A 20,363-nucleotide genomic window follows, 5' to 3' on the forward strand; every position below is an offset into this window, starting at 1 on the left:
GAGCGCATGGGTTTCCCCTCGGCTCCCGTCGCCTTGGGCACTTATCGCTCGGAGTGGGGACGCCCTTCCTCGGGCAGCGGGCGGGCCACGCCCCGGGGCAGGCAGGAGGCAGAGCCAAGCGCTGCCCGGCAGAGACTGCACAGCGAGGAGCGCCCGCGGCATGGAGGAGCCTTGACGCGTGTTTCCCCCCCCGCGCGCGCGCAAGGAGCCCAGAGAATGGGAAAAGACGGGGCAGGTGAGTGGTGTCAGGCCGGCAGGGCCGGGAGGCGCCCCAGCACCCCGTGAGGGGAGCTTGGCTGGGGACCCCCAATACTCTGCCCGCCTCCGAAGCCCGCCCGGGAGCGCCCTCTCGCTTTCCTTGTCGCCCGCGCCTCCTGCCGGAGCCTCAGAAGGAGCGTCGTGGTAAGAACCCGGGATCAAGCCGGCCGGGCGTGGTTGGCACGCGGGTTGGAGCGCCTGGAACAAGAGGCGTCCTCTCCCCCCTCCCACATACACACACGCCATTTATTGGGGTATGAGGGTCGGGGCGGCTTTTCTGCAGCACCAAGTTGGGGTGACCCCACTTAGGGCAGTGGCGATCGCTCAGGTCGCTTTCTCCGGACGCCCGCGTGGCTTCCCGGGGCTGTTTCTGGGAGATGGCCCTCCCGGATGGCCTGCGTGGGAACCGAGCCGAGGGGGTGCACCCGAGGTGGGTCGGAGCAGCAGCGTTGCGGATCGGCGTCTCTTCCTTAGAGACTCCCGTCCCCAGTTGGAAGGAAGGCTCTGAGGCACCGGGACGTTTGCTGGGCAGCCGAAGGGAGAAGATGCCCTCTGTTTGTAATCCGGTATCGTGGGAGACGAGGCAGGTGCCCCCGGCCCGGTTCTTTTGGAAGGAGAGGAAGAGTTTTTTTAAGGGAACAGAGCTCTGATTGTTGTTCCTCTGTGAGCCAGGCGGGGGTGGGGTGGGGTGGGGTGGGGTGGGGGGTCGGGAGTGTCGGCGCAGGACGGGTGGAAGGGAGAGAAACCAACCCCCTCTTGCTCGTTCCAAGGACCGGGGCTATCCTCCTTTCCCCCGTCCAGCCCGCCATTCATGGACAGGGACCCATCATCTTGTTCAAAAACATCGCAGACCTCAGGGAAAGGGAGCGGGGTGCGGTGCGGTGGGGTGGAGCGTTCAGACGGGGTTTTAATGTCGTCGTAGACTCGCTCCAAGTGGAAACAAACAGTGTATGCAGGAAACGAAAGCAGGTTAACGGATACCTCGCGCTGCGCCTACTTTTGTGTGTGTGTGTGTGTGTGTGTGTGTGTGTGTGAGTGTGTGTGTGTGTGTGTGTGAGAGAGAGAGAGAGAGAGAGAGAGAGGGAATGCCTGGGTTTCTGAGCAGCGTTGCGCCCATGTAAGGGGAATGAAAAGCGTCTCTCCTCGCCACCGCCCGGCTGCATGAAATGCGTCCAAGCAATGGTATCGCGTTCCCTCCTGGGCGGCTTCCCTCCGCCCAGTTTCCCACCGTCTTCTGAAGTGCCGTTTTTCTCTTTGCCGGACTGGATGGCACCTCCCGCGCTTTTAGGGGCGAAAGAGCTCCAGGAGTGGAATTCGGGGCTATTAATCAACGCGAGGGTCTGGGAAAAGGAACTATTAAGAAAACGAACTGTTAAGAAAACCAAGTTTATGGTACTGTAATCATGCAGAAAACACCCAGTCTCAGAAGCGCAGGTAAAAAAGATTCAAAATGGAAGTGTGGAGCAGGTTGGCGGACATTAATAGGTTGAGATTTGGCTAAATTATTATAGTCTTGCAATGAACCTCAGAATAGAAATAGCCCAGGCTAGATTCCTTGCCGCAAAGAATTTAAAAGGGAACAAAAACTGAAAAATTGGCATTGAGAAGGTGCATTGTGTAGTTCTGTGTATTCTCTCTTCAGCTGTATGGTGTGGAATATTGGACTTTTTAACAGGAGCTACTATATAAAAAAAGATGGAAACATTTGAAATGTTAATTTTTCACAGGAAGCTAAGAATTTCTTGAAACAAGAGGCTTGTCAGTGAGGAACTACTAAGAAGAACGAGAAAAGACCAAGAAATCACAAAGTAGATAAAATTCAGAAACGTAGAATACTTCAAAAGCATGGGAGACAAAAAGGGCAGATGGTTATGGGTGATCAGTTGAGGCACAATAAAAGGAAAGATAAATGCAGAAAGGAAAATTGCTTCTTGGCTAAAAAACCTGGAGTACAGGTTTTGGATGCAAAACATCATCGTTTAGAGCTGAGATATTCAATGTTGGAGCAACTATGAGTTGATGCCATGCTCATACTTTCAAAAGCGAGACTATGTAATATCTTTACTAGGCCCCCAAGACAGAGAGAGAAAGAGTTAGCAAATCTTCAGGTCCTTCAAACTGAGTGTTACAAAATCTGTAATTGAGGCAGAGAGAAGCAGAAAAGCTCAAAATTCATGTGATGGCCACAGGAGCTGTAGAAATTTATTGTTCAAAAACAGAGACTGCGATCTGGGAAACCCTGTTTGGGCTGTGAAGTTAATAGGCTGAACCTCAAGAGAGGGAGAATCAGTTGCCCATCTCCATCGTGATAAACGCCAGGCTTGCAAGCACTCAGCAAAAGGGCTGGGCCACAGAAGGATAAGCAGCACAGCCATTGCTATGGCAGCAAAGATGGAGACAAAATGTAACAGAGTGCACAGCAAACCTCACAAAGTCCACTGTGGTCACAGTTGTCCCGAGTGCATGTGGTACCAAAATAATTGCATCAGACATTCCCAGAGGAGGCAGCTTTCTCCCCAGGTTATGTTACATGACTTCATTATATAATTTATTACGGAGGAACATACCATGTATGCAGGTTGTGTCGTGTGTGATTTGCCTGCATCCTTCAGCCCTTTTCCAGAGAAGGTTCAAAGACCTTCCAGGAGAAGATTAATAATAATAATAATAATAATAATAATAATAATAATAATAATAATAATAATAATAATAATAATAATAATAATAATAATAATAATAATAATAATAATAGCACAGATGGAAAGGACCCTATAGATCATTAAGTCCAGCCCCTGTTTAGAGACCTAAACCACAGCTATAGCAAGTTCTTTCTAAGGTGGTCCCTAGGATTTCAGGATAGCAGATTTTGGAATATATAATTACACCGTCCAAAAGTTTGGCCATGACCTGTGTTGTCTAAGGCTGTGGTCCCCAACCTTGGGCCTCCAGATGTTGGACTACAACCCCCAGAAGCCTTCACCACCACCTCTGCTGGCCAGGATTTCTGGGAAATGAAGTCCAAGAACATCTGGAGGCCCAAGGTTGGAGACCACTAGTCTAAGGGATTCTGTGAGATGGAAGCAAAACAAGCAAACAAACAAAAAACCAGGAAGGCTGAAAGCTAGTATGTGCTTTTGTCTATTTTTCTTAACACATCTGCTTGAAATGGCAGCAACAAAGTGCACAGTTGGTAGCCCTGTTAGACCAGGTCTGGGGAATCACTGGTGATCCAGATGTTGTTAGACTCAAGCTCCCAGCACCACTGGCTATGGCTTTGCTGACTAGGACTAAGTGGAGTTGTTATTGAACTATATCTGGAGGGCCATGTTTCCTCCAGGCCCACCCTTGGTATTGCTGCCTGGCTACATCAAGAACAGGTATCTCCCCAACTTCATGCAGTGTATGGGATTATAGGTAGAGAAGAAGCCAATAGGTAAAAAAAAGCAGACAGATGGTCACCAGGGTGGTCAACTGGGACCACTGGCATCCTTCCATAAGCAGCTCACCTTGATGCAGACTTAGATGGGGAGCAGAGAAATACAGTAGGAGCCCGAAAAACTCACAACAACCAACAGTAGGAATCGTTGGATGAGAGCTACCTAGCTTTTCAAACAGGTTAAGAAGAAGAGAGAGTGTTGGAACCTCTGCAAGGAGGGAGGGTCAGGATACACTTAGGTGTGTTGTGGTGGGGAAATTCTGAATTCCTGCTGAAAAAACAAAGAGGTGCCATAGGTCTTCTCCCTTTCCCCAAACACATCCACCTGTGATCCAAGAGATGCATAATGGAATACTAACTAAGACTGGAGAGTGTGAGCTCTTGGTCTGTTCAGGAGCCAGCTGCTTGTAACTACCTGCAGCCAGTTTTCTTTTGGCTCCAGTTCCAAACTGCTCTCCAGGTGGATACAGGAGAGTTTTTGACTGTAACATAGTAACAGGGAGAGAGAAGCATTCAAACATGAACTTGTTCATCTGCACTGTAAAATGCTGTAGCCTAGCATCATACAATGGGCTTTGATTGTTTGTTTTGGTGAACATGGCAGCCGTTTCCGGCCAATCCCAACAGCTTAGCAATAAATAGGTCTGATCTTTAGAAATGGTCCTCTTTGGGCAGCTTTTCACATTATGGGAAAGCATGAAAGTGGAGTGGTGGGTCACTTGCATACCTGGTGTCTGTGCTTTTAGGATAACTCAGAAGTAGAGAACTCATTATCTCTTGGACAAGAAGATTCAATAAGGTCTGCTTTTATTTGACAATCTTGCATTTCTATAAAATAATGTGTGAGTTTTCCATTGGTGCATTGATGTAGAAGCACAAAAAGACAGTACTAGCACTCACTAACTGAAACAGCTCTGGCAATCAGATGTGGGAGATAGGGTAAGAAACAGAGGGGATATGGCTGCAACAAAACATTTTGCTTTCTGAGACCCCCTTCCTTTTCTGCATCCCAGACTAGTTTAGGTGACACAGAGAAAGTTGTGTGGTACACACAGCTGTGGCATCTTGTGTGTGTGTTGACACTATACAATTACTGTATAGCAGTTTGATGCCACTATAACCCAATTCCATCATATCTTGACTCCATCATATGGAATCCTGGGATTTGTAGTTTGGGATATACTTGGTATTCTCTGCTAGAAAGCTATCATTTAATCTCATGAACTATAGCACAGAATTCTAACTATTTCACAGTAGAAGAGGTATCAAACTGCCATACCTGTGGAGTGTAGATGCACTCCTTGCTACTATTCAGTCACTGTCCCTTTTGGCACCTACTGTATTTTTCCGTTTATAACACACCCCTGTTTATAAGGAAACCCCCCCCCCACTTTTCTAACCCCAAAATTAAGAAAATTTAGCTTTGAGGATTCAGCCCCTGGGCTCAGAACGGTTGGACATTTTGAGTCCCTGTTGAATCTGAGCACTGCACAGGCTTCACCTCCAACAAGGTGTGTTCCAATTGGTTTGTACAGCATCAGCTGTGGTCACTTCCATAAGGCTCCTGATTGGAGGAAGCTCAGCCTCGTGACTGCAGGAAGCCCGTTTACAGAGGCAATATGTGCCATGTTGTTCTCTCCTCAGCTATCTCAGTTTATGTCTGTGTAAAAGATGCCCCTCAATTTTTAGTGTAAGCATTTTAGGAAAAAGTAGCATCTTATACATGAAAAAATATGGTATGTCTTTTGCCAGTACAAAAAAAGTTGGACTCCAGTGTTGTTGTACAGCAGTGGGTGCCATATGGCAAGAGCAACACATGCAGTTGCTTTGTCTATAAACAAAGATATCAAAAGCTCCCTCTGGAAGACTGATGTCATCTAACATCCTATGGTCTGAAATAGCCTATGTAAAATAATAATAATAATTGCATGCTGTTAAGTCAATTCTGACTAATGACAACCCTTTTCAGGGTTTTCCAAGTAGAGAGTACTCAGGTGTGGTTTACCATTCCCTTGTTCTGGGGGCATCCTGGGACTGTGCAGCTTCCCCATGACTACACAAGGGGGAGACACAATGAGGAATTGAGCTCCCAGTCTCTGGCTCTGCAGCTAGATACTGTACAGCAGTGGTCCCCAACGTTTTTAATGCCAGGGACCGGTATTGTTAAAGACCATTCTTCCAAGGACTGGGGGGGGGCTTGCCGCCGCCAGTGTCCATGAATGGGGGTGGTGTGGGGGGGCGTCCATGCATGGGGGTACTTGTTATGCAGTAGTATGTTATGCCATCATTTAAAGTGCCTCTGAGGAATCCCAAATAAAGATCAGCTATGCTAGTAGGTCCATCCTGACATATTCTTAGTCACATCCTACAGCAGAAGCCATGGTCCACAGAGAGCTTTCAAAGCATCAGAGGGATCTCATTGTTAAAAATGGTACCAGTCAGAAGAAGGATATAAAAGAATTTCCAAGGCATTAGATATGCCATGGAACACAGTGAAGACAGTCATCATCAAGTGGAGAAAATATTTCACAACAGTGACATTACCAAGAACTGGACGTCCCTGCAAAATTAATGAAAAGACTAGAAGAAAATTGGTCAGGTCAAGGAGGCTGCCAAGAGGCCTACAGCAACATTAAAGGAGCTGCAGGAATATCTGGCAAGTACTGGCTGTGTGGTACATGTGACAACCATCTCCTGTGTTCTTCATATGTCCGGGCTATGGGGTAAAGTTGCAAGATGGAAGCCTTTTCTTACGAAGAAAAACATCCAAGCCTGACTAAATTTTTCAAAAACACATCTGAAGTCTTCCAAAAGCATGTGGGAAAAAGTGTTATGGTCTGATGAAACCAAGGTTGAACTTTTCAACCATAATTCCAAAAGATCTGCTTGGTGCAAAAACAACACTGTGCATCACCAAAAGAACACCATACCCACAGTGAAGCATGGTGGTGGCAGCATCATGCTTTGGGGCTTTTTTTTTCTTCAGCTGGGACAGGGACCTTAGTCAAGCTAGAGGGAATTCTGAACAGTTCCAAATACCAGTCAATATTGGCACAAAACCTTCAGGCTTCTGCTAGAAGCTGAACATGAGGAGAAACTTTATCTTTCAGCATGACAACCACCCAAAGCAAACATCCAAATCAACAAAGGAACAGCTTCACCAGAAGAAGATTAACCTTTTGGAATGGCCCAGCCAGAGCCCACACCTGAATCTGACTTAATATCTGTGAAGTAATCTGAAAAAGGCTGTGCATAGGAGATGCCCTTGCAATCTGAGATTGTGCCATACTGATAGAATCATACCCAAAAAGGCTGAGTGCTGTAATAAAATCAAAAGGTGCTTCGACAAAGTATTATTTAAGGGTGTGCACACATATGCAACCATATTATTTCAGTTTTTTATTTTTACTTCCCTCCACCTAAAAGATTTCAGTTTGTTGTTCAACTGAGTTGTACAGTTCATAGGTCTCATTAAAGGTGGAATAAGTTCTGAAATGATTTATCTTTGTCTCATTTTTTTACATCACAGACAATTGACATTTTAACAGGGGTGTGTAAACTTTTTATATCCACTGTATTTGTTTGACCTTTTTTTAGTATTTATATGCTCACTTGGGTTAGCCTTAATCACTTGGGTTAGCCTTAATTTTGTCTTTTAATGTTGTAAGCTGCCTTAGTTCCTTTCAAGGAGAAAGATGTGGTAAAGACATTTCAGACTACACTCTCCATCATTCCCAAATATTAGCCATCCTGTCTGGGGTACAATCTGGACCTATTAGTTTTACAAAAGACTTGCCTTGGGAGGAGAATCATCAAAGTTACATTAAAAAAACCAACACCTCCACATGTTTTCAGAATGTGCACACCCATCTGCACCAGTGCCAAGTTCTACATGAATGGAAGAATGCTTCCAGATTAATTTTTCCTGATTCCTCTTTCCTTCTCTTTCCTAGTGTGTTATCCAATTATTGAAAGTTTTCCTTTTTGTAAAATGGTTTTTATTGTTGTTGTTCCCTTTGTTGTGAGCCGCCTAGAGTGGTCTATCGACTAGATAGGCGGGATATAAAATAAATAAATAAATAAATAAATAAATAAATAAATAAATAAATAAATAAATAAATATTTTTAATTGTGAATTCATTCTGCCTCAAACATTCAGTTTTACTAGGGAGAGGCCAGTGTTGAGATCTCTCATTTGTAACCCTACCCTATTTTCTCACAGTTTCTTCTGTCTCATAGCCTAGAAACACTATATTTAAGAGAGAAAAAAATTAATACCTTGTCTTGTTGCAGGCAATCTGGAAGGCAGGGGAAGGCAGGCAACTGGGGTGGGGGTGGGGGGTTTGCGTTTTGGAAGGGGAGGAGGAGGCAATGGGGTCCCTGCTTCCAGGCAAGCAACCTGGAAGGCAGGGGAAGACAGGCAACTGGGGCGGGGGTGGGGGGTTTGCACGCGTGCGCGCGCGCGTTTTGGAAGGGGAGGAGGAGGCAATGGGGTCCCTGCTTCCAGGCAAGCAACCTGGAAGGCAGGGGAAGACAGGCAACTGGGGCAGGGGTGGGGGGTTTGCACACGTGCGCGCGCGCGTTTTGGAAGGGGAGGAGGAGGCAATGGGGTCCCTGCTTCCAGGCAAGCAACCTGGAAGGCAGGGTAAGACAGGCAACTGGGGCAGGGGTGGGGGGTTTGCACACGTGCGCGCGCGCGTTTTGGAAGGGGAGGAGGAGGCAATGGGGTCCCTGCTTCCAGGCAAGCAACCTGGAAGGCAGGGGAAGACAGGCAACTGGGGCGGGGGTGGGGGGTTTGCACGCGTGCGCGCGCGCGTTTTGGAAGGGGAGGAGGAGGCAATGGGGTCCCTGCTTCCAGGCAAGCAACCTGGAAGGCAGGGGAAGACAGGCAACTGGGGCAGGGGTGGGGGTTTGCACACGTGCGCGCGCGCGTTTTGGAAGGGGAGGAGGAGGCAATGGGGTCCCTGCTTCCAGGCAAGCAACCTGGAAGGCAGGCAACTGGGGGGGGTTGCACGCGCGCGCGCGCGTTTTGGAAAGGGAGGAGGAGGCAATGGGGTCCCTGCTTCCAGGCAAGCAACCTGGAAGGCAGGGGAAGACAGGCAACTGGGGCGGGGGTGGGGGGTTTGCACGCGTGCGCGTGCGCGTTTTGGAAGGGGAGGAGGAGGCAATGGAGGTCCCTGCTTCGAAGCAGGCAAGAAGGCAGGGGAAGACAGGCAATTGGGGCGGGGGTGGGGGGCGTGCGCGCAGGCTTTGTAAGGTGAGAAGGAGGCAATGGGGTCCATGCCAGGGAATGGAAAGTCAGGCGATCCGGCAGGCAGGTGTATGTGTTTGTTTTGGAAGGGGAGCGGGCGGGCGGGCGGGGGGGGCAGAGAGCCATGTCCGCGGCCCAGTTACAGGAAGCCCAGGGACCAGCACTGGGCCGCGGACCGGGGGTTGGGGACCCCTGCTGTACAGTACCTGAATCACTGAACTATAAAGCCATAAAAATGTTTTAGCAGATAGAAAATATGGTGCTACATCCCTTCAATCACTGTCTTAACAGGGTTTTGCTGCAGCAGTTGTTTTTTTGTGTTGTTTTGCTTGAGTACCACATATTTTTCTTGTACCTAGTTATAATATTTCATTTTTACAATCCTGCAACAATGTGATCTTTCCAACAAAAGACTTTTGCCCATGTGTAGCATATTCCAAGTTCCATTTACTACTTCAAACTGGATTTGTTTGTTTGTTCAGTCGTTTAGTCGTGTCCGACTCTTCGTGACCCCATGGACCAGAGCACGCCAGGCCCTCCTATCTTCCACCGCCTCCCGGAGTTGTGTCAAATTCATGTTGGTTGCTTCGATGACACTGTCCAACCATCTCATCCTCGGTCGTCCCCTTCTCCTCTTGCCTTCACACTTTCCCAACATCAAAGTCTTTTCCAAGGAGTCTTCTCTTCTCATGAGATGGCCAAAGTACTGGAGCCTCAGCTTCAGGATCTGTCCTTCCAATGAGCACTCGGGGTTGATTTCCTTTAGAATTGATAGGTTTGTTCTCTTTGCAGTCCAGGGAACTCTCAAGAGTCTCCTCCAGCACCACAATTCAAAGGCATCAATTCTTCGGCGGTCAGCTTTCTTTATGGTCCAGCTCTCACTTCCATACAACACTACAGGAAAAACCATAGCTTTGACTATTCAGACTTTTGTTGGCAAGGTGATGTCTCTGCTTTTTAAGATGCTGTCAAGGTTGGATGAGGCCAGCATATTGGAATATGCTGTAAGCAATAAGTTGCCTTCATGGCACAATTCAGAAAAGTTATTTCTTTGGAGTACAAGCCCCAGGATCCCCTGTCTAGTAGCAATGCTGGGCTGTGGCTTTTAGAAATTGTAGTACAAAAACAGAAAAATATGTTTTGCTAGCTTTGCTTTTTAAAATTTCTCTGCTTTTTAAACTTTATTTTTGAAACTGTCGTTGACTTCACCTTGCTTTAAGATATTAAAATTATCCCTCAGCCTTTATGGAAAATGACAATGGGAGGAAAAGCTGACGTCATTGCTCAGGAAGGGCCCAGGGAGGAACCACATTCCGGTGTAAGATTTTTAATTGTTTCATCACTAGCTAGATTAAATCAATGTCTTTTGAACTGGATCCAATTCACCACAGCTTCCAATTTCATACAATGGCAAAAACAAAGCATTATAGAATCATGGTATCAATTAGCTCTGCTTTAACATTGGAGGAGGACTACAGAGAGAGGCAAACACAAAGCACTTCTGCCTTGACTGTAGTTGCATCAGAGGTTTCTACCAGTTCATACTTACATACTCCTACAGTACCTTTCTGAGTTTTCATGCTTTGTGTTTATAACAGATTTACACTTTCCCAGGACTAGCTTTTAAAACAGAACAGATTTAATGTTACTGTCCATTTGAATAAAACCAATGCTATTTAATGTATGCTTTAGTTTATTATTTTTATTGTATGTGTGTTATTTCTTACTACTCAATCTGAAAGAGACTGAAATGAGAGCATGGCCTCCAAAAGACTACCATGTTGGTCTTCTAACAGTTGCAGTTAACATAAAGAGTCTTGTGTCAATTTTGGCAAGAGTTTGAGGACTACATTGGATGTACAAGTCTTACTCTTAGCTGGCAGCATAGAAAAGCAGGGAGGATGTGAATAGTAGTCAAGGATGATAAAATGCAAAAGCCCAGCCTGTTGCAACTCTGAATAAAGTTTAAGCAACCTGAAGCAAAGTGATCATTCACAGAAGCAGACATCAAGAGTTTGACATAAAAATATAAGAATAACAGAGATGATGGGAAGAGAAAGTCCGGGACATGGTGCTATTTAAATATAGGAACAAATGTTTTATGCCAAAGAGGCAGTCTACAAGAACAGACTAGGGAAGGTAAAAAGAAAAAGAGAGAACATAAGCACTTGGAAGCAAAAAGCAGAAGTTTAAGAAATACGATAAACAAATAGAAGATACTGAAATCTTGAAAGAAGAAGTAAGAAAGCAAAACCAAAACCAAGCAAAGGCCCAAACTACAAACCAAGAACCTCATGACAGGTCTGCGAAAACAAAGACGAAAACCCTGAAAACAGTTTGAACACATTGCAGTTAAAGCTTGAAAAAACTACTTTCTTAGACTACCAGACTCTCACTGACTGTGCCAGCAGACAGATACTGAGTGTTATTCTTGCTACTTATATTTTCTGAGTTCTCAATGTAGGACAAAAGAAGATATTGAGTCAAGGTCTTCATGATAATGGAAAAAGAACTGAAATGACTTTGGAAATAATCAGCTGATGAAGATGACCAGATTTCACAACTGCTTGAATAAAAGAAAAGAAAAAAGACAAAGTAGAATTGAAAAAAATGACACTAAGATTGCTAACTTAAGGAAACAAATTTTGCATTTGGTTTAGCATCTTGCTAAATGTAATTCTAACAACAACAGAAATCAGTTGTATCAAACCAGCTCTGAATAATATTGTGAGGAAGCAGCCCAAACTCTTGTCCACTAACCATCTCAAGATGTTCAGCCTACATTTGTCCTGGGTGACCTATCAGCATCAATTCTGTCCTAAGCATGTTGTTAACTGGAACCAGTCAGTAGCAGCGACCTTTTCTCATGTCTCTGTGTATGCCGCCAAATTGATTCTGATTTATCAATTTGACTTTCCAGGGGTTTCCAGGTAGAGAATACACAAAACTGGTTTGCCATTCCTTTCTCCAGGGAGCATCCTGGGTCTGCGCAGCTTGCCAATGAGTACACAGGTAGACTTATCTCTCTAGAAGCACAGTGGGGAATCAAACTCCCAACCTCTGGTTTCCCAGTCAGATACCTAAACGACTGAGCTATCCATCCAGCTCTTATACTAATCATGTGTGGTCAAGTCAGTTCTGATTTATGCTGACCCTTTTTCAGGTTTTCCCAGGTAATGAGCACTCAAAAGTGATTTACCATTCCTTTCTTCTGGGGACATCCTGAGACCGTGCAGCTTGCACAAATCCACACAGGCTGGCTCTACCTGCAGGTGGCTTAGTGGAGAACTGAAGTCCCAACCTTTGGCTCTGCAGACAGATACTCAAACCACTGAGCTATCCGACCCAATAGTGGGAGGGGAAGTATGCACTCACTGTTGGCTGCACAGTGCCTCCAGTGACCAAGGTGGTAATGTCGCAGTGGCCTCCAGTACCCAGCAGGGGCACAAACAATTGGTGTCAGTGGCCCTTGTCATCATAGGAAGCCAACAGACAGGCAAAGTAGAGTTGTCCAGTTCTTCTCAGTCAGAGGTATGGGACGTTCTTGGTGGTCACCAAGTCTGTCTAAGAGGCTGCTTAAAACTAGCCACTGTTTGCATTGCATTTTGCACCAAAATGGGGCTTTCTTCCTTTTGCCACAAGGAACAGAAGGTCAGAACAGATATTTTCACTGGCTGCGAAAAAGCATGCTTCCACTGTTTGATTAGATAGACCGGTGATGATTACATGTGGAAATAAATTCTGTGTACAGACGAGTGGAAAATGTAAGATAATTTGAGAATATAAATGCATATAAAATGCATTTATATTCTCAGATTTAAAAATGGTTGTCTCTGAAGAAAAAAAAATCTTAGGTAGTGGGACGAGGGATGGAAATCTTTGGTCTGCCATCACTGGACTAGGTATCTCAACAGACCCTCTCAGAGCTAGTCAATGCAAATACATGGCATTTATTTTTCTCTGCTTTGCTATATTAAGAAAGCTTTTTTTGTGTGTGAACTTGCAGGGGCTGATGGGGGGGGGGACTATTCTTAGAGGGCCTTGGTCATGTGCCTAGGAGGTATACTATAGTTTTTCCCAACTTGGTGCTCTCCAAGATGTATTGCACCACAACCTGTGTCAGATGGAATTTATAGTCCTCGTACAAGTTGGGCTGGCCATCAGGCTGGGAGTAACTAATGTAGAGTAGTTATTCCCTGTTTTTGTGTGTTTCCCAGTTCTTCCTATCCAGAAGTATTTCTATCCAACACTTTTAGCATGCTGCGTCCACTCTGCCTCATTCATGGGATTTTATCCGGGGGTCAGTGCTTTGTAACCCACCTGTGTTTTCCTACTGCCTTTTCCTTGTTTTTTCTCTCATAAAAACACTGAGGAAAGGATAAACTAGGACTTGAAACATTATTGTTGTAAATAACAAGATACTTTATTTTGTTTTGTTTTTGTTAATTCATCGCTCATTATTTTAAACAAATGACTTGTTAACATTACTCATTTTTTATTAAAGCTGCATTTAGTTAATTTAAAAATGCATTTAGAAATACAAAATATGACCCCAGATCTCTGAAAAGTACTCCTCAAAAGCAATGTTTCAACAATATGTAGTATAGAATATTTGATATACTGTACTTAAAAAAAAACACCAATGCTACTAATCATTACATTACTTTTTAAAAAATAACACAATTATGCTCTTATTATTCCTGAAAGTAATGTGTTACTGTGACTGATCTCACCCAGGCTAATCACCTTTGAAATGCCCTTACTTTTAATAGGCTTGCCTTCAGCCCAAAACATATGTGCCCAAGCGGTTTTAAAATGGAAACATTTTTAAAAATGATATTTATTATAATATAACATGTGGTGAAACGAAGTAGAGTTCAATTTAAGACAGCAATATATGCTAGCTCTCAAACATTCAATCACCCTGTCTCAAATTCAAAGTAATTAGAAGTACCTAGGAGATATACGGTCATAACATAACAGCTTGTGGAAATTAAGTGATTCTTGTCCTCTGTTTGTTGTAGGTCACAAGAAATGGGCATTTCTATTCTTTGGCCTGGCCCTGTTAGCAACAGGATTTGCCTTCGGAGCTCTAGAGGAGACCTGCAACTGCAGCACAGCTACTGATTTCCAAGTATTTCAGACTGGACTGGCTCAGGAAATGTGTTGCTTGAATCTCAGCAGGACTAACATTGACATCTTGGACTGGAGTGTCTTTGCTAGAATTTCAGGCTTGAGAGAGCTCTACTTATCAAACTGTGGCATATCAAACATTATTGAAGTGGACAGTGGTTCTTCTACACTGGAGATCCTGTACTTGGATCATAACCAATTGAGTAGGCTCCCAGACAGTTTCCTAAAAAATGCACCTAGCTTACATGTCCTCAGTTTAGAAAGCAACCAGCTCCAGAAGCTACCAGAGATGTTTCTGGAAGCATCTGACCAAATCCATGAGATCTACCTTCACTTTAACAACTTAACTTCTCTTCCCTCAGGGGTTTTCAAACCCTCTCTCTTCACACTAGGCCTGTCCAACAACAGCTGGGATTGTACCTGCACCTTACTAGAACATTTGGAAAAATACCAGCTTGCATCCTTTGACACTGAGATAATTTGTAGCACACCAAAGCGTTTCTGTGGCATGAACATCAAAACCATCCCTAAGCAGTGGCTTTGTCAGAATCATAGTCTCACAGCTCTCTTCATTTGTCTGCCTTTGGTGGCTATTCTGGTCCTGGCTACCTGTTGCTTTTGCAAGAGGAAGCAAAAGACTGGCTACGTTCTCCGTGATGGGAAAGAATGCCGGCTGGCTACAGTGGAAACAAATGAAGCCAAAAGTTCAGGGGACCATCACTGCTATAGCCCATGTGATCTGCCCATCCCCTCTACTGCAAAGAGTGAGAAGAATATCTTGTTGAGGAACCAGGTCTTGTTGAAGCCTTCTACTGCACTGCTAGGGAGCGACGGAGACCTCTATGAAGAGGTGGAAATCAAAGTGGAGGCTTCTGATGATGCCACTGTGCAAGGAAGCCTTGGTCCAGACAAATTGGAATCCAAAAAACTGGCCGCTGCAGAGGAAGGTGGTGTCACAGGTGGGGAGACTGAAGCTGAGACTGTGAGCATGACAGATGTTCTGAATGGTTCAGTTGACCGTGAGAAGCTTTATATGAACCAGTCAGTAGATTATTACAACTTGGTACCTGGGATTGAACTGGAGGATTCAGACCACATGGAATATGAGAATGTTGATCTCTCCTGAGACTTCTTGTTAAAGTAGCTTAAACGTACAGAAGATCTGTGCTATTTTCTAGTCTGTTGCACAGGGCAGAATCACTAAACAAACACCAGTTGGCAGTTTCTAGCAGACATGTATGCATACTGGACGTTGTCGCTGTGTCTCCTGGGCCCATAGAATGGTATACCTATTACTAAGCACAAAAAAAAAAACTTCTAAGAGGACTGGACAGATCTATCCTCATTCATAAGGTGTGGTGACATAAAGTATATAATGAGCAATTCCTTTCTAACAATTAACCACTGTGCTTTTTTTGAATTTCACTTTGCAATTTCCAACAAAAGTCAAGATTTCTCATGGCTCAGCCTCCTCCTAGGAAGAAAAAGTTAGAACAAAACCTGACACTCACCCATCTTGTGTGAACAAGAAAATAGTTCAACTTTCCACAATACACGGCATTGCCCTTTTAGAAACAACGTTTTATTTTGAGGGAGTTTTGGGGATGCTGCTCAGTACATTCCCTACATGGCTTTACCAAAGATTTCTTCCAAAATTCACATACTTTCTCCTCTGGCCTTCTTTTCTTGCTTTGTGGGCTGGCCTCAGCAGGCTCCTTCCTTTTCAAGCTCGGCAGCAATCTTGGGTGGGGTTAGATCCTTAGGAATTTTCCCCAGTTTATTTTAGAGCTTGGCTACACAGGACCTATGTGAGGAGTGAGCTCACCACCTAGTGGAAAGGAGTGAATATAACAGCCCACCCCCAAAACGATCTTTGTTCCATATTTTAAAATATTTGAGAACCCTTTACTCGATATCCAAATAATTTTTTTAAAAAAATCTAGGGTAACTATGTCCATTTCGTTTGGTTCTCACATAATTTGATAGATCTTTTGCTTGTTCTCTGAATGGGAGGGAGCTGGATGGTCACACCTCTAAAATCAAAGGTGGCTTTTTGGCCCCATCCACTTTTATGAAGCCCTAAAGCATGGAAATCATTGGTTAAGTCATTCATACTATGACGCAATAAAGCTCTGCTTTAGGAAGTGAGAGGGGTATTTTAAATGCTCTCGGTCATAAATAATCTCATATGCGTGCCTTGACTTAAAAGGGATGGATTTGAGCTCTCTTCTACTAAATTGTGTTTCTACTGTAGCTTGTCCTATTTCAAAAGCAAGGAAAACAATATCAGCAAAATGTAAAAAGTGTAAATGAAATGGAATAAATTGTTATGCTTTGCCTTATCAGTATTCCTTTCCCCCTGCTGATAATATAAAGAAAAATGGTCAGTAGGAGGATCACTGGAATGCGTGTGTGCCTCCAGATCTCCAAGACAATATCACACGTGGCCCCTCAGGCCAGAAGTTATTAACCCAGTTTAAGCAGTACAGGTGTTCTACAGTCTCACATCTTGTGCTTGTTCAATTTATGCTGCATATACTCATACTTTTTCTTGGGTTTTTTTTTTTTCATTTAGGCATATGGTTATCTCCAGCAATTAGGGGATAGTACTAGAGATAATGTACCATTCATTTTCTTTGATTGCCACAATTATCTGAGGACAAGACAAGTTGATTTGCAACACCAAAGCTTTGCAATCCAGTGTTGTTATCTGCAAATTGATTTGTGATGTTTTTGTCCTAACTATTCACCTGCAGGAAACACCTAAATTCACTTAGTACTTTATTACAAAGTCCACAACAATGGCCTAGTTTTGGACAGATTGAAATAGCTCTTAGGTTGAGTCACTGAAGCCTTCAAGAAAAATTACACGGGTGTCAGAGTTGGTCACATTTTGCCTATTCTGTCTAAATGAAACCATGACTGGTGGAACTCATATCTGCTTCAAAGCTTTCTTCCATGTCAGTGAGGCTATGAGATGGGCTTAGTGTGAACCATAGAATCACAGAGTTGGAAACGACTCTAGGGGTCATGGTTCCCCAAACTACATATCTCAGGATGTGTACACCCCTTGATCTGGACACCCTGCTTTTGTTATTGTAACTTCAAAGAGCATTGGCTTTGTCATCTCTGCTAAAAGGGTGGGCTGAAGCAGGGGCCCCTTCCCATTGACTGTCCTGAATGAGGATGATGGAAATTGTAGGCAAAAATATTTGGAAAGGCAGTGGTGCTCCACCTGTGGCACTAAGTACAGAGACCTCTCTCAACATCAAAACAGAGTAAGTAAAGGAGACATTTCTCTTGAAGAACAGATTTATTATAATAAAGCTGCATGCTGTCAAGTCAATTCTGACTTTCAGCAACCAGGGTGTCCCGGGACTGTGCAGCTTGCCCAAGGACCCATAGGCTGACTCTTCTCCCAGGAGGCACAGTAGGGAGTCAAACCCCCAACCTCTGTCTCCCAGCCAGATACCGAACTCACTGAACTATCCAGCTAGACAGGTTTATAGGCAGTAATAATCACGGGAAACCAAGCAAGCCTACATACTCTGTGGGATAAATGATTACTTTATGAGATTGTGGAGCTGTAAATTCATTGTTGGTGTAAAGTCCAGATATGTTTCTCAGGGGAATTCACAAAAAGCAAGCATTCCACTAAGATTTTGAGGACGACTGCTGGGCTGTTAGTACTAGAGGGGCTTAAGTAAGAATATATGGAAGTTGGTCTCACTCTAATCTATTTCCTTTTCCAAACGCACTCTCGCCTCTTTCTTTCATGGAGAGGTTAAACTTCTTTGTGCAGGGAGGGCTACACAAACATCTTTTTGTTAATTTTTAAGATCAGTTCTTCACGTATGTTTTTAGCAGAAAGAGAACTAAAATAATCCTGAATGAAACAATGCAAAGTGCATTCTAAACATTTCGTATCAATGGATTGTTTGATTCCCAAAATTTCTTCTCAGCTGAGAGTTGTTGGAAGTGAAGTTTAGAGAGAAATAGGAAGGTGAGGAAAGAAATGAGGGACGTAAGACATGTATGTACAATCAACTGACTTTAGAAAGGATTTCCTTTCTACTCAAGGTGAGGTAAAATATTTATAGGTCTGGATCTGGAGCAACACTTCCTGGAGTGCCACATGTTTTAGAGGATGAAGTAAAGGGTAAAAAGGAAAGATTGTTATGATTCCTTCTCCTTGAAGAACCTTGCGACTCTTTACAAAGATGGTCTGGGAGGTTAGATGACCATCTAGAGTAGAATGAGAGGTAATGTAGGGTGGTGAACAGAGGGAGGATCTGCAAAGATTGCCTCTTGGTTGGAAGGACTTGGAGGTGATCCACTTCTATCATTTGCAGCAAACACAGCTTGGGGTCCATACATTTCAGACATTCAGTCTCAAGATGCCTTGATGGAGATGAATTGGAAGATGAAATTTATTGGGGGTTATATAAGAATGGATTCTTGTACCCTGATTGAGAAAACAGGGGCACTTGCTGGGGAATAGGAAAGGTGTTTAAAATCCTAAGGGACTGGCAGAGAACGCTTTCAAGAAAGAAAAGACACAAGCAAGTCAGTTAAGGAGAGGAAATGAAAAAACAGAAGCAATTGTCCTGAGTCTTCTGATGGCAAGTTCTGTGTTGATGTTCTGTGCCATCAAGTGATACACATATGTTCTGTGTCTGACTTATAAAGACCCTAAATAGGGTTTTCAGAATATATGAGTGCTTTTACCATTGTTACACACACAGACACTTGTGAGCACACCTACAAGTTTCCATGGCCAAGACAGGATTTGAATCCAGGTCTCCTGAGTTCTAGTCTGCCACTCTAACCACGATACGACATTAGCTTTCCACATGCATATAGGTACATGCTGATCTTTTGAAGTGTGGTACCATATGTCTGTCTCTAAGACTAAACCTGGACATCTGCTTCTCACAGTGATGATGATTGTTCAAACACAAAATTATGTGAAACAGAATTAAGGTGGGTATAAGCAAGATGCACAACTGAATAGGATTTTAAGCAATAGTTAATAGTAAACCACGCTTCTATTCTCAGTTTTCTTGCGTAAGGCACTACTGACGAACAGCTGGCAGCCAGGGAAAGAGAGAACTTTGTGCAACGTCATTTTGGGTTCCTTCAAGGAATGGTCAGACATAAGGAACTACAGTTACATTCATCCAGGGCTTAATAAGATCCAAACTCTAACCTGCAGTTTGACTTTCCTTTCCAGTTAAGGTTTTTTTAAAAACTGCAGCAAGTTTTCATAAACGTTTTACAAAAATGAATGATAACTATGTATATCACATCTACACAGTTCCCTGTTCTTGGACAACTAATAGCCTTCAATCTATCATTTCATGCACTTGATTTTATTGACCATGTGCAAGGTATTTAAAGGGTGTGGGCAGCAATGTTTCTGCTTTCCCTGTGCTAGTGGAACAATTTACAGCAAGCCAACAGTCCAGCCCTCAAAACAGGTAAGAGCTTATTCTCAGTTCTCTGTATCAGACCACAATAAGAGATGGTTGGCAACCCCCTGCCTCTAACAGGGCATCTCTCTGAGCTGCCATATAGGCAAAGATTTAACAGCTGCAGTAGCTGCATCTAATGCTGTCCCGACCTGATGAATTTCCACCCAATAGACTGAAGTAACAGGAACCTAACTATGGGGGGGGGGGGAAATGGTCAAAGAAAATTGGGATATGGATACAACTTGTCATTTTTTTCATGTAACCTGGAACCTTTCTTGGAGATTTATTAATATTGGATTGCCTACAATCTTAACTATGTGTATTCAAAAGTTAAATCCTTTAAAGGGCATTTGTTAACAGCCATGTAGATTTGTAACCTAGGTGACATCATATCATGCTACTTTTTGACTATTGGTGGGCCTCCAAAGTTGAGTTACTTTGTTGTCTATCTTCTATTTGCCTTTTTTGTGACACCATCCTTATTCAGCAGAAACTTCAATTATAGCATCTATAGAAGTTTCAGCATCTCTCAGAAGCTTGCTGTCTTTTAATTTCTATACCATTCAGTGAAATGGGATATTTTCTCTCTCGGTCAATGCAGAAGTGGTTTAAATCTCTATTTTTATTAGCATTTACTGAAGTGCATGACCTCAGGAAGCGCTAATAAAAATAGGATTTATAGCACTTCTGCATTGGCCCTTTTCGTTGGAATTGCCCTCTTTTGCTTAATCATCTTTCAGCAGAACACCCATTCAATGATACCTCCCATCCATTACATTTCATGGTTTTCTATTCTGCTCTCTGCATTTGT

General features: G+C 43.8%; 1 protein-coding gene across 1 annotated transcript; it reads left to right on the forward strand.

Moving 5' to 3' along the window:
• LOC140706622 (uncharacterized) lies at positions 1 to 16,420 on the forward strand. The gene is made up of 2 exons (XM_072997562.2): positions 1 to 235; positions 13,970 to 16,420. Exons 1-2 carry the CDS (start codon positions 7 to 9, stop codon positions 15,202 to 15,204), a joined length of 1,464 nt encoding a protein of 487 aa, XP_072853663.2. The 5' UTR covers positions 1 to 6; the 3' UTR covers positions 15,205 to 16,420.
• The last annotated feature ends 3,943 nt before the right edge of the window (positions 16,421 to 20,363 follow it).

The sequence above is a fragment of the Pogona vitticeps genome, chromosome 4, assembly GCF_051106095.1.
Source record: "Pogona vitticeps strain Pit_001003342236 chromosome 4, PviZW2.1, whole genome shotgun sequence".
Taxonomy (NCBI): domain Eukaryota; kingdom Metazoa; phylum Chordata; class Lepidosauria; order Squamata; family Agamidae; genus Pogona; species Pogona vitticeps.

Bases quoted from the DNA above. Each gene is read 5' to 3' on its own strand.
- LOC140706622 (XM_072997562.2), top strand. From the start codon at position 7: ATGGGTTTCCCCTCGGCTCCCGTCGCCTTGGGCACTTATCGCTCGGAG. The intron at 236-13,969 runs GTGAGTGGTGTC...TGTTTGTTGTAG, and splicing joins AATGGGAAAAGACGGGGCAG to GTCACAAGAAATGGGCATTT.